Source organism: Watersipora subatra, chromosome 8, assembly GCF_963576615.1.
Source record: "Watersipora subatra chromosome 8, tzWatSuba1.1, whole genome shotgun sequence".
Classification (NCBI taxonomy): Eukaryota; Metazoa; Bryozoa; class Gymnolaemata; order Cheilostomatida; family Watersiporidae; genus Watersipora; species Watersipora subatra.
Window position 1 is genome coordinate 49,257,857 of NC_088715.1, and position 14,154 is coordinate 49,272,010.

At 34.9% G+C, this 14,154-nt stretch overlaps 1 protein-coding gene across 1 annotated transcript in view; it reads right to left on the reverse strand.

Annotated features, from left to right (window-relative positions):
- Positions 1-12,849, reverse strand: part of LOC137402188 (medium-chain acyl-CoA ligase ACSF2, mitochondrial-like) — a 35,302-nt gene extending 22,453 nt beyond the window's left edge. The window contains exons 1-5 of the mRNA XM_068088670.1: positions 12,724-12,849; positions 10,019-10,181; positions 6,518-6,646; positions 4,704-4,876; positions 4,361-4,408 (exon numbers count right to left, since the gene is read on the reverse strand). Of these exons, the coding sequence (XP_067944771.1) occupies positions 4,361-4,408; positions 4,704-4,876; positions 6,518-6,646; positions 10,019-10,181; positions 12,724-12,836 (626 nt within the window). The 5' untranslated portion in view covers positions 12,837-12,849. The remainder of the gene's footprint in view (positions 1-4,360; positions 4,409-4,703; positions 4,877-6,517; positions 6,647-10,018; positions 10,182-12,723) is intronic.
- Positions 12,850-14,154: the final 1,305 nt, after the last annotated feature.

The window sequence follows — 14,154 nt, forward strand, 5'->3', positions numbered from 1 at the left end:
ATGTATAACATAACTGTATAGCAGTACGTAATTCATATCTATACAAAGTACAATGTATATATAAAAGAATATTCTAAAAAAATTAATTAAACAATAGCAACTAATAAATCAATGATATGCGTTACTGATTTATGAAAAATTCGAACTGGTGCTATATTGTAATAAATCACATATTGCACCACAACAGAATACCTTGGCAATGTTTAGATATGAATAACTATATAAACCTCCAATTTGGCAAGAAATTGGGCGGTGCCAGACCAACAAATGGGCGGTGCCAGACCAACAAATCGGCGGTGCTAGACCAACAAATGGGTGGTGTCAGACAATGGAAAACTGGTTTTGCTATGAAGTACAGTTTCCTATCGTGTGAATTTTATTGGAAAGTCCGCAAACTTAGTAATTGCAACCATATAACTAGTAGAATATTAAATGATAAGTGGAAACAAAAGACGCTGTATTTGGTAAGCCTTAGTAACAACATAGGTAAACTTGCAAAAAAAATTGTAGAAATTTATTTCGGTCACAATGCAAACAAGCACGAGTTTTCATTTCGTTATACACTATTTTTTTCCAATAACTGACTAAATTCTCACTTGATACTTATGAAGAGAAACCTAGTGTAGTACGGTGGAAAAAAATGTGTATGAATGAAAATGAATAATTATTAGTTTAATATAAATGTTTTTGAATCATAGTTACGGTTCAGAACAGGGAACGTACAAACAACACGGTTACATTTGGATGCCTGTTAAGGGTGATTGGGAGTACACCATGGTGAGCAGCAACCACACTAAACATACCCAAACTGAATAGTAGCAAACAACAAGCAGGACTTACTAGGCAGCAAAGTCTGTAAATAGTGGATAAAGGGGAGAACAGTTAAATAAGGGCATAGAATGACCTCTGAGTGAATAAGACAATGAAAATAACATGTAGAAGGAATGAAACATCTATTGACTAGAGTTTATACTTGATCTCTTTTAACTGTTTCTTTATAGAGTATTTACATATTGCGATGATTCTAGAGTTATCAAAGTGAGTCAACACCTATGACAATAAAGTGACCTACACACATAAAAACCTCACTTAACCCATAGATGTATCTGAAAAGACTAACTGTAGAGTGATCTGCATGATAACTTGTACAACAAAAAACATAGAGTGAAGCAATTATAATGTCAACATAGAACTTAAAAACATTAACCACATAGTGAGTAAACCATATAGTTGTCTCATAGGTGTGGACCCATAAAGTACCGAATCTACCGTCATAAAAACTCTCATAACTGGTCAGAGCGTGATCGAGCACACATGCAAACATACACATATCAATAACAATTCGTATCATCACTGTAGGTAATCTGCTAAGAAATCCTTTAGAGATTTAAACCTAACACAAATTATCTAAATCCATTTATACTTAGAAAAAATAGTATAATTAGTATGGGTGTAGCTCTTGACTGTGAGGTCCAAGATCGCGTCCTCTTCTGAACAAGACCCTTGCCAAACAGAAGCTAATAACACTCTTAGCGTAACTGAAGCGGTACACCGAAGACCAAGATAAAATAATGAATTTATTTAACGTTCTAATTAATTTATAAACTGTTCATTTATAAGCCAATAAGAGTATATTCCAAGTTCAAAGGTTAACTGCCGATGATAATGGCATATCCTCCCAAATTCAGCACCTTCAAGTTTTGAAAGGATATCATATTACTGCTGCAGGTTGGCTGAAAAAGCTCAAAGAAAGCTGCTAACAAATGTGTCCCAGCAAGGACTCACCATCATCGACATGAACATTAAGTGTAGAGTTCATGGTATGATGAACTGGGCAGCAACTGAACCGGATGTGATTCAAATTTTCTTGTAGAAAAAACTGAATCTGTGCACACTAAAATGGCAAAGCGGAGAGAATGTGTGATGAAAAAGATGTTAATCCAAAATGACTGACAAAAAGGCAAACTGTATTTCTGATGAAAGACTGAAAGCAGCAACGGAGTCACGAGAACCACCGAGTAATAACATGCTTTCTCACCATCTGGCAACTCCTCCGAGGATAATTGCAGGCAAGCTCCAATAATGCATGAGTCTACATATGACAAGTGCTCAGAAAGAAATCGGACTCACCAAATGAGCCAAACAAGAGTAGATTTGGGAAACAGCGGAACAAAGCATACCAATTTCTTTATAGCTTGGATTGACTAAAAAAAGACATGACTCCATGCCCATAGTTGAATATTTGTGTGCATAAGGCTGTACAATGCCCGCACTGCCCTTATGGCGCTCATCAATATGATGACGACCCATTGGAGGCTAAGGAAAAGAAACCGGTGAGTAACCAAATCAAATGTGATATCTATCAAGCTGACTCCACATCGCCACATAGGCCTAAAAACTTTAAAGGTTGACTTGCAACAAAATTCACATTACAGTTATTTGGTATCAAAAGATTCACCATGTCTTGCTCTGTTGTGTTGTAGATGCCAAATATATGGAAATGTGATTACAAGCTCTTAAAAGCTCAAAAACGAAAAGCCGCCGTATATTGGAATCCGTTTATTTCTCTGACATAGCCATGACAGTTTGGATATTGTGTTGTCACGTGATGTTATCACGTGAATTGAAAGGCAAATAAAAAGCTCTATATAAACTTATCGTAGCACTAGTTTATGACAAACACTTTGGGTTTTACCGAAGACCCCGTATCAAATATAGATGCTCGCTACTTTACAGTTTTGTTTCGGCTTGAACTAATCGTCAAGTCGTAATCTGATCACGTGACCCAATACTTCACAAATAATTTCTGCAGCACTTTTCAAATATCACAGGTGACCAACAGGCTCGTCATGATTATCAAACAATGATACGTACTCCTTCGAGTTAAGGTTAAAAAATTAAATGAATTTTTACGGTAAGTTATAAGATATCACTGCTAAAAGTGACAGCATTACAATGACGATAAAACAGACGCGTAAGAACAATAGACATGGTTTTATTGAGTGTGTGAAGTATACTTGTGAAAATATTTCGACGAATAAGGTTGCATGAAAGTGTAAACAGAAACCATCTACCACAGCTACGTCATATTTGAGCCGTTTTGGAAAGAGAATCCAAACTACGACGGTCTCGTGTGGCTGCGATTAACTGTTCGTTTTTGAGCTTTTAAGAGCTTGTAATCACATTCCCAAATATTTGCACCTACAACACAACAGAGTAAGACATAGTGAATCTTTTGATATCAAATAACGGTAATGTGAATTTTGTTGCAAGTCAACCTTTAAGCAATATATGGGAAGAACCAATATGGGTCCCAGTTTAAGAAGGGTACCAAGATAAACCACCCATTTTAAATGGATGACATAAAGTTGTATGCCAAGAAGAAAATGGACATTAATTCATTACTACACCCAGGTCTAAGGCAAGGACATTGGAACAAACTTTGAAGAACTTGGAAGGCTAATCCTCTTGAAAGGACCTAGAGACAGGTAAAATATGTATAAATAATTTGAAATTGCACAAAATCATATTACCGATGAACCCGAAGCGCGCCATGATGTTATTACCAAATATAAGAAACAGTCACATTCGGCGAATATGACTGTTTCTTATAACAGTCATATCTAACAGTCATATCCTAGGAAACCAGCTAAATGCCAGGAACCATATCATGGTAATAAATGCATTTGCAGTGCGAGCAACGAGGTACTCAGCAAGCGTAATAAGGTGAAATGGAAAATCCAACAAGCAAACTGACGACAACTTTTAGTGGTCCTAGACGCAGACTGTGCAAGCATGCACCAGAGACCATCCAACAAATGATTAGTGGATACGAGCAGTGAGCAGGCAATGTGCGCACCGAGTGGAATAATAAGGTCGCAAGTTTCGTGTACAGAAGCCTATGGGTATAGCCTCAATAAGCCATTGCACTAGCGGGAACATCCAGATAAGGTCAATGAGAGCAGCTGTGCCAGCGCTTCTGAAACTTTAAAATCTTGACAGAATACATACCTAGGTAAACCAGCCAGATATTGCATCACTGAACAATTTGAGTTGACAGGTTGCTATTATACATGTAGATATACATGTATGAACATGACATGCATGCACGCATACATGCACCTGCACGCACACGAACATATTTGCACACACATATATTGAATGTATATGATATATATACATATATTACACATTCAATGCATATTATATATACCTTAATATACACATTAACAGTCAAAACTACCCTTCAGATCAGTTATGACATGCCTATCACTGATATATATATATATATATATATATAAATAGACGTTCAATAAAGTTAACGATACATCAGCTTTAGAAATGACAAAAGAGAACTCACTGCTTTTTTGTGTCGCCCATAACAACAACTGTCTGTAGAGTGGGTAACCTATAAACAGTCAATACCAATAGGTAACCTCAAAATAAACACAGAAATAGTGATTTAGTACTATTGCTTGGAATGTGCATTCACTTTTCACCATTTAAAACACAAATATTGTCTATATTCAATAATATAAACAGTCAAAATAAACGCACCCAAGATTTTTCAAAACAGACATTTATACAATCTACCTGCTACAAGCTGTCATTGCTAAGCATGTTGAACAGATACCCATAACAAAAAGTGTTTCGATGCACTAGATGTTCTCCATTTTACACAAGGGAATGGCAGAAGGGTCTACCTCTGACTCTTGAGCTTTCCTGGTGAGCAAGTTGAGAGCTCAGGACAGAGTTCAAACACCATATTGTAGTAGTCTTGGGTTTTGAATGACTCGGCCATGATCAGAGTTGTCACCCCCACCTTGTTAAGAGCATATTCCAGCTCATGCACCCTGTATGCAGGGTTGATGGTCACCTACACAGACCAACAGAATAGACCAACAACCTAACCACACAGCGGACTAAATCTACTGTACTACGAATGTTTGGTGAGCTTTAAATGAACATATGATGTCGGGCTTGTCGGCTAATGTTTCAAAGGGTTTATCAGCTCAGTCCATTGCCGTCCATGACCAAAATTATATTGAGCTTCTGAACAAGTCTGTCGCACCAAATGTAAAATTACAAAATTAATTTTTTTTTACTAGGCATAATTAAATATTTGGTAAAACATAATGTTTGACAATGGCCCGTATAAGTTGTCATAACGTGTAAATTACAAAGTATAAGAAAAATATTTTGATACTAAAGTAATTAACATAAAATTTTACATCTGTTGATGCCATAAAAAGGCTACAAATATTACAGAATGAGCTCTTTTCCAGTCACTTGCTCAACTGTCAATAACAACCCGTAGTATGTTTTTGACAACAACAGTAACAACTTGTATGTTCTTGACAACAACAGTAACAACTTGTATGTTCTTGACAACAGTAACAACTTGTATGTTCTTGACAGCAACAGTAACGACTTGTACGTTCTTGACAACAACAGTAACAACTTGTATGTTCTTGACAACAGTAACAACTTGTATGTTCTTGACAACAACAGTAACGACTTGTATGTTCTTGACAACAACAGTAACAACTTGTATGTTTTTGACAACAACAGCAACAACAATAAATTGAGTAAGAACTTGATTATTTTCTGAGTAAAACAAGTTCGCACATATACTATAGCTAACAGCAATCTTATTAAGTACTGCTAAAATCAAATAATCGCTATCAGTCTCACTGGTTTTATAGACCATGATTGCGGTAATTTTACAATAAGTTGTTAGGGAGCTGACATCTTTGACATTCATTTACAACCTTTCGCTTATTTTTTCTAAACAGCAAGGTATATACTGCAAAGTAAAACTAATAACAAATATTTTATATGTCTACAACAAAGCAAAACAACAAAATAATTTTGCTATAAAAAGCGATACTAACTGTTCATCATCTATCTTTCGCCCAAGGGTCAAGGTTAGGATATAAAATAACTCTCAAAGATACTCCAACTTCAGACATTTAGATTGGTGGGCCAACACTGTTACCACCGCACCAATTGATAACCTCTATGTATTTATAAACAAATGTGCAGCTACCTATTCTCCGTTTTTTCGACGCATCTGACGACAGATCACGACGAACTAAAATGTCATGGAAGTTGTATATATATAATATATATAGCACTATACGCGCGTCATTTTTTCTCTCGCAAGTGTGGCGAAATAGATTAACATTAAAATCGAAATTGAAGTTATCCCCCCGAACTTATACAACATTCATTTTATATGGAATTTTTGTTTACTACGAAGTAAAAACTTCACATAATCTTCACGTTATCTGGAATTTACGTTATAGGAGCGGCTACTGTGCAGATTATCAATGGTGTTATCATTACCTTTATTCTGGAATTCAACGAGTTGAACTTAATAGCTAGCACAGAGTCAAAGCAGTCATGAAATGGATTAGCTTTAACAAAGTTCTTTCCCTTTATCTCCATCTGGGTAAACAAATATTGCAAAAGGATTAATATGAGATAGCAACTCTTAGCCCACTCGTATCCTTACCAGAATGGCTCCTATGGCAGCAGTTGCAAATTGTGTTAGCACCCACTCACTGCGGTTCGGACTCCAAATGCCCACCCTGTCACCTGGCTTGACACCTAAGGCTATCAAACCTGCAGCCAGGTCGTCCATCTAAAAGATAAAGAATGATGATAGTAAATAGTGCAGCTCAAACAGGGAAAAGAGGAAGTCAGGCTATAATTGATGCCAAGCAGCTAAAATTTACACTTGAACTACTTCAGTGATCTAAGAAAAATGGTATTGAAAGGCACGAATACTCGAATACTAATGAGTAAACTGGTATTCTTCTTTCTTGCTGAAAGAAAATTTCAGAAAGAAAAATAATTTCTTGCTGAAATTATCAGGTAGCAACCATGAAATAGCAATCACTAGCTAGCAATCAGCGACAAGCAGTCATCAAGTAACAACCACTAAGTAACAACCAGCAATTAGCAATCACCAAATAGAAAACAGGTGAAATCAGTAAGTAGGAAAAGTGAATAACAAAAAACGATAGCAACAACCAATAGTAACTAATAATAGTAGTAGTAAGCAACAATTAGCAAATCAACAATTAGCAATCAGCAATTATCAATAAACAATTAGCAATCAGCAATTAGCAGTCTACAATTAGCCATCAACAATTAGCAGTCAACAATTAGCAGTCAACAATTAGCAATCAACAATTAGCAATCAGCAATTAGCAGTCAACAATTAGCAATCAACAATTAGCAATCAGCAATTATCAATCAACAATTAGCAATCAGCAATTAGCAGTCAACAATTAGCCATCAACAATTAGCAGTCAACAATTAGCAATCAGCAATTAACAGTCAACAATTATCAATCAACAATTAGCAATCAACAATTATCAATCAACAATTAGCAATCAGCAATTAGCAATCAACAATTATCAATCAACAATTAGCAGTCAACAATTAGCAATCAACAATTAGCAATCAACAATTATCAATCAACAATTAGCAATCAACAATTAGCAATCAACAATTAGCAATCAACAATTAGCAATCAGCAATTATCAATCAACAATTAGCAATCAGCAATTAGCAGTCAACAATTAGCAATCAACAATTAGCAATCAACAATTAGCAATCAACAATTAGCAATCAACGATTAGCAATCCGCAATCAACAATTAGCAATCAACAATTAGGAATCAGCAATTATCAATCAACAATTAGCAATAAGCAATTAGCAGTCAACAATTAGCAATCAACAATTAGCAATCAACAATTAGCAATCAGCAGTTAGCAATCAGCAGTTAACAATCAACAATTGGCAACCCTCAAGTGGCAATCGGAAAGTAGCAACAACCAAGTGGAAACTACCAATAGCAATCAAAAATTAGCAAACACTCAAGGCCAATCAACCAGCAATCAATAAAATTATATTAGGCAACTAGCAATCACCAAACAATAAATATCAAACAACAATAAACAACTTATTTCCGACTCAAAATGACACATAACATGATTTCAGTATTTATATCAAGGTATCATAACACCTTTATCAAGTTATATTGAACCTGAAAGTTATTTGTTAGCTGGGTGCTTGCTGACACAGAACCGATGACATTAGTATAAGGAACTGATGAACTCAGTGTAGGAACTGGCAACTGATCTGCCAAGAAAGAATTAGCATGTTTGCAATGAATTGTTTTATAAATCTGAACAGAACAGCTTTCACAGCAATTATAAAAAATACCAAAACTTATTGGATACTTGTCAACTGCTCAAGATTGATTTGACAGTTTAATGAAAATAACTGTACATGTCTTGCTGTCTCCTCAGTTTATACCTTTCATTCACCAACAATAGAACCATGAGAAAACATAATACAGCGTTTAAATAATGGTAACATTTTTTTGATATGGCAATGCTTTTCAGAAAGAGTAGATGGTTTATCATTAGCAAAGGCAACTACTGTATTCCTTGCTATCACTGAGACATCAAGATACATTTGACAACATGTTGCAAGCTTTGGATTTAATATGCGATTATCAGAAACTTTGATAAGGGAAAGCCAAGTTGAAAAAGCCACTTTAGTTATAAAAAAACAAAGATCTCTGTAGCTTATTACTATTGGATGTTCCCACTAGGACTGTCATTAGCGACTGCGTAATAGCGTGCAGGGACACAATATCTTAGTAACTAAGTAAGCAGTTCAAAATAAGAACTTTGTTTAGAAGTGTTTGTTTTTTACTGTCTCTAACTTTATCGCCGAATGTAAAATCTTTTTTTTAAGATCACAATTCCTTTAGTATATGAGGCCAAAAAGTTCTGATAAAACCACATTGAGTTTTATATATAGTGTGCAGCCATACCTCAACATACGAGAGCTCAACTAACGAGAAAATTGAAATATGAGCAGGATTTTGAGCAAAGTTTCTTCTTCGAGATATGAGTCATTTTTGAGATGCGAGCTAACAAGCCAGCTCTTGATGATCACTATATGGCCAAGTACGCGAGATATCGCTTTCGAGAACAGCATCGCTGTCTTTCTCCTCGAATCAGTTAGAAAAAACTTTTCGAAAGGTCAGTGAACAGTTATGGCAAACACAAGACAAAAACCACCAAATCGGAAACGGATAATAAAAAATGGAGGCGTCCAAATTGAAGTAAGTTTAGTAAGATTAAAAATTAGCTTCATTCGGGTATTTAGTGAGCTAAGGTTAAGCTTATTTAGGTTTTGCTTAAATTATGTCACAAAGGTTTAATGTACCGAACGAATCGCTGATAAGTCTTTCAGACCGCCGTTAGCCACTACATCTGTCTCAAAAGTAATAACTTACAGTAGTGTTCGTACTTTTTATCGCATATTTCACCAAATAGGTATTTGTTACTTTTAGGCGTATGTACTTAATTACAACAGTGAAAATACGTCTTTCCACCATAATATTCTGTTTTTTTTTATAGTGCGGTAACGAATTAATTTGTATTTAATTATTTTATATAGGACATAGTGCCTCGAGATATGTGTAAATTGAAATACAAGTTCAGTCAAAGAATGCATTAAGCTCAAAAATCGAGGTATAACTGTAAAAGTGTTCGTTCTTTGATGAGTATTATAACCTATGCTATCACACTAGAAAGGTGGCCCAATACCTTCCCTGTTTTCTCCTCTCCCTCAGAAACCCATTACCAGTATCTTCTCTCAGTTTTGTAATGCTTATCTGTCTTTTCATGTCGAAAATAAAGCGTAATGCTTTATTTTGTAGCTTCTCAAGATGTTTAATATAGTGTTTTTAAAAGGAGCCCGGATCTAAGAAGCCTAATCAAGCAAAGGTCTGACTGAAAAAGTAGGCATTTTAGTAGATGAGTCAGCTGATTTTATAAAACCGTTCTAATTATTGCTAGCTTTATCCTTTATGTCACTGTCAGAGCATTTGAAACCTTGTCTAATAGGAATTGAAAACATATCGAAGAAAATGTATTTAAATAAATCACAGTCCATTAAAAAGAGAGACGGAATGCGTTCAACAAACCTTTTCCTTGAACGCTTGATAAGTCAATCGGACGTTGTCCTCGCGACAGACAAGCATATCACGATCCGGCTGCCGCTCCACCTGTTGTTGTAACATTGCACCAATCGTGGAGCCATTTAAAGCATGTGCACTCTTGCTACATTCATAGCTGGGTCGTATATAGCTGAAATATTTAATTCATCGCTTTATAACTTTACAACATTTCCAACTTTTTATACAAAAAAGTAGTATAGAGCTAGCTAGTAATCACAATTAGGTCATAAAAATTGATATGTTAACTGCTTGTGTTCATATCAATTTCTGCATACACACCCCAAAAATACACACGATTCAATCGAAGCGCTACTAAAAATGAATACTATAACCAAAGTAGTCAGCCAAGCTTTAATGCGTTAACCAAGAGGGAAATGGCCATTTCAAACATTTTCTCTCACCGTGAAGTATATATTCAAAACAACTTGGAATCTCCTGTATGTAACAGTCGATGCATAATTACATTCAATAATATATTTTGCACATTAAACCCTTTCACTTCTGATGCCGACTATCTCAGAAGAAGTTCTGTTCACTTGGGCCTTAACGCAACTATATCGGGACACAAGCTGAGTAACTTTATTGATATTCATTTTATGTATATCGTTTTTTTAAAGGTTGACTTGCAACAAAATTTACATTACAGTTATTTGATATGAAAAAGATTCACCATGTCTTACTCTGTTGTGTTGCAGGTGCAAAATATGTGGAAAGGTGATTACAAGCTCTTAAAAGCTTAAAAACGAACAGAAAATCGCAGCAACACGAGACCGCCGTAGTTTGGATTCCCTTTTTAAAACGGCTCAAATGTGATGTAGTTGTGAAAGATGGTTTCTGTTTACACTTGTTTGCAACCTTATTCGTCAAAATACTTTCACAAATATACTTCACGCATTCAATAAAACTATGTCTATTGTTCTTACGCGTCTCTTTTATCGTCATTGTAATGCTGTCACTTTTAGCACTGATATCTTATAACTTACCGTAAAAAATCGTTAAACTTTTTAACTTTAGCTCGAAGGAGTACATATCATTGTCTGATGATCATGACGACCTGTAGATCATCTGTGATAATCGAAAAGTGCTGCAAAAATTATTTGCAAAGTATTGGGTCACATGATCAGATTACGACTTGACGATTGAATAATGCCGTAACAAAACTGTAAAGTAGCGAGCATCTATATTTGATACGGGGTCTTCGGTAAAGCCCAAAGTGTTTATCATAAACTAGTACTACGATAAGTTTTATACTGAGCTTTTCATTGGCCTTTCAATTCACGTGAGAACATACGTGACAAGACGATAACCAAATTTCGTGGTTACGTCATCGAAATAAAGAGATTCCAATCTACAGCGGCTTTTTGTTTTTGAGCTTTTAAGAGTTTGTAATCACATTTCCACATATTTGGCACTTACAACACAACAGAGTAAGACATGGTGAATCTTTTGATACCAAATAACTGTAATGTGAACTTTGTTGCAAGTCAACCTTTAAAGCTTTATTTCGAAAGATAACAGTTTGATGTTTATTTCGATACCAGAAATGTGGTTGAATAAAAACATTTTACTAGACAAATCCCGTAATAGATTTAAACTTCTTCAACTCTGAAGGTCGCCATTTTGAATACATTTACCGAAAGCCGAGCTTGATTTCTGAGCTAATCCAACGTAGTTATAAGTTCTGGTGAAGAATTTCGCTATAAAAACGACTCATTACAACAGAATGATAATTTATTAGCAGCACAAGGTAAGTTTCAAATGTACCACAGCAGAATTATTGAATTATACCTATTATATTTTTCATTTCGAAAAAAATTTTAGCTGATACATTTTTTCAGTTTTAGTAGATACAAATGACATCGTAAGTGCATTTACTTTTAGATATTGACATGCAAGAGGTTTAAAACATGAAAATCATGCCTTTTTTTTATAATTATTTTTATTATCGTTATGCTGTAACTTCTTTTTAGTCATTTTCTTGCATTTCTAGATAAAATCAGTTTTGTACTCAAGTATCTTGCATTTCGTGTGTCGTATTATCATAATTGTAAAAATTGTTGTTTGCAGTCATTAGAATGTAAATGTTGTCTATAGATATAGAATGTATTCATCATATATAGCCATAATGGACCAATCGATTGAGGTATGAATGGGAAGCTTTATTATGACATGATATTGCATATAGGCTGATAACTTTAGTTTTATTAGTTAAAACTCCAAAAATCGTTTTGCAACCTGCTCCTAACACATTTTCCTGCCATTCTAATATGTTATTGAAGTGTTATCAACAAAGAAATTGACTGGTAGTAGCAACTAAACATAGACTGTTCGATTTCCAAAAAGTATATCGATTTGAATCTCATCAATAACATCTCATATAAGTTAACCTGATGTGTATATATTGGTACCAAATTGCAGCTAAGAATGCTACAAACAAGTTGCAAAAAAACATGTTAAATTATCTTGATCACAACATTATTTATGCACAATCTAATACAACATCTTTATTAAATAACGAATGTGAAAATTTAATTAGGCATGGCAGGCGGTCAACTAGAAAATAATTAGGACTGAAAGGGTTAAGAAAATGCTTCTATCATTTTGAATCGTACTAGTTTTTCTGGTTAAAAAATACAGTGGCAAATATTTCGAAGTGAATTATTCGTTATCACCTTCGCTGCGTATGAAAAACGGAGAGTTTTCTCGAAAATCCTGAGCAATTACTTGTCTGCAGTCGAAAAGGTGTTGGAAAAAGAGCAAACGAACGGCGAGTAACCGAAGACATAGCAAACTTTACACGCAACTCTCACACGGGTAGAAGGTAGCCGGACGTGCCTGGATGGCTCGAGTTCTTTGTTTTAATGAATTTGTTTTATGTTCAGAGAAAACACATAATAACTTTATGGATTTTACGAGTCCCCTCGCATTGACTATTCTATCGAGATATTGGGATATATAGTACAGTTCTATCGGAAAAAGTTTTTTAAAGTCCCGTTAGCGTCCCGTTAGGCGTACTAACACGGTTCCTTAGTTGACTCACTGCTTCTCATTGTTGTCATAGATACCTGTAAGCGCTTAATCGCAAAACGCAAGCTGAATATAAATTCACTGTTACTAACCTTCTTTATGGTGTTAACTGATTGTTGTTTCGTTATAGCAACACTATTCTTGCTACGATGAAATTTAATTTTAGAAAAAAATTGTTTGAAAATCAAACCAATAATGTGTGCCTGGCTCCTTGCACTGGGCTAAACAATAAGTTTAACAGGATTCTAAAAAGTAAAAGTGTGCCCTTTATTTTGTAACACAAAACTACTGTGTAGTGTGTATGTAATATTAATTACAGTATTTAGTAACTTAGTACTAAACAGTAGTAGGTGTACAACAATACAAAGTACCAATGTGATAACTGTTCACAATTTTGTTTCAACACACAAAAGCAAAATTTTGTAACCATTTTTGTAACCCTACCATATTTCCTTCCCACAAAAAGACTATGTCATACTGATTATTAACTGTAGGTTTACAACAAAACAGGGTATGTGATGTGTGTTTACTTTATGTATTCAACACAAAGTAGGTGATACTTACATGTATGATAATTGACTTTAGATCTACAACACAAAGTATGTGGTACCTGTTCATAATAAGTGTGCATGTACAACACAGAGTATGCCATCACTATCTACAGTAGACATAAAACACAATGAATACTTGTTATTTGTGGGTATATAAAATCAAATATATGTAACTTGTTTTAACAAGAAGACCAGCATAACAGTATAGATTAGAGAAAATGATGAAAAATCTGCCAAATGAAATCCAAACATCTACTTCAAGCACCTGTCCTTGTCAATATGATGCTACAGAAATAATCATCAGTTTATTTGTTAGTAAAAAAGTGATGATATTTGTTGTCTCGAGAGTTATACATCTCCGGTAGTACCACTTCTCACAAGTACTGCACTAAATCATAAATATGCTATTCTATGATATTCATTCACAAGGCATGCTTGTTGTATGACCAGTGACACACAGCAAACCTATAACAAACCAGGTATAAATTCTGTGAACTACGCCAATTAATTTCTCCATCCGGGTGT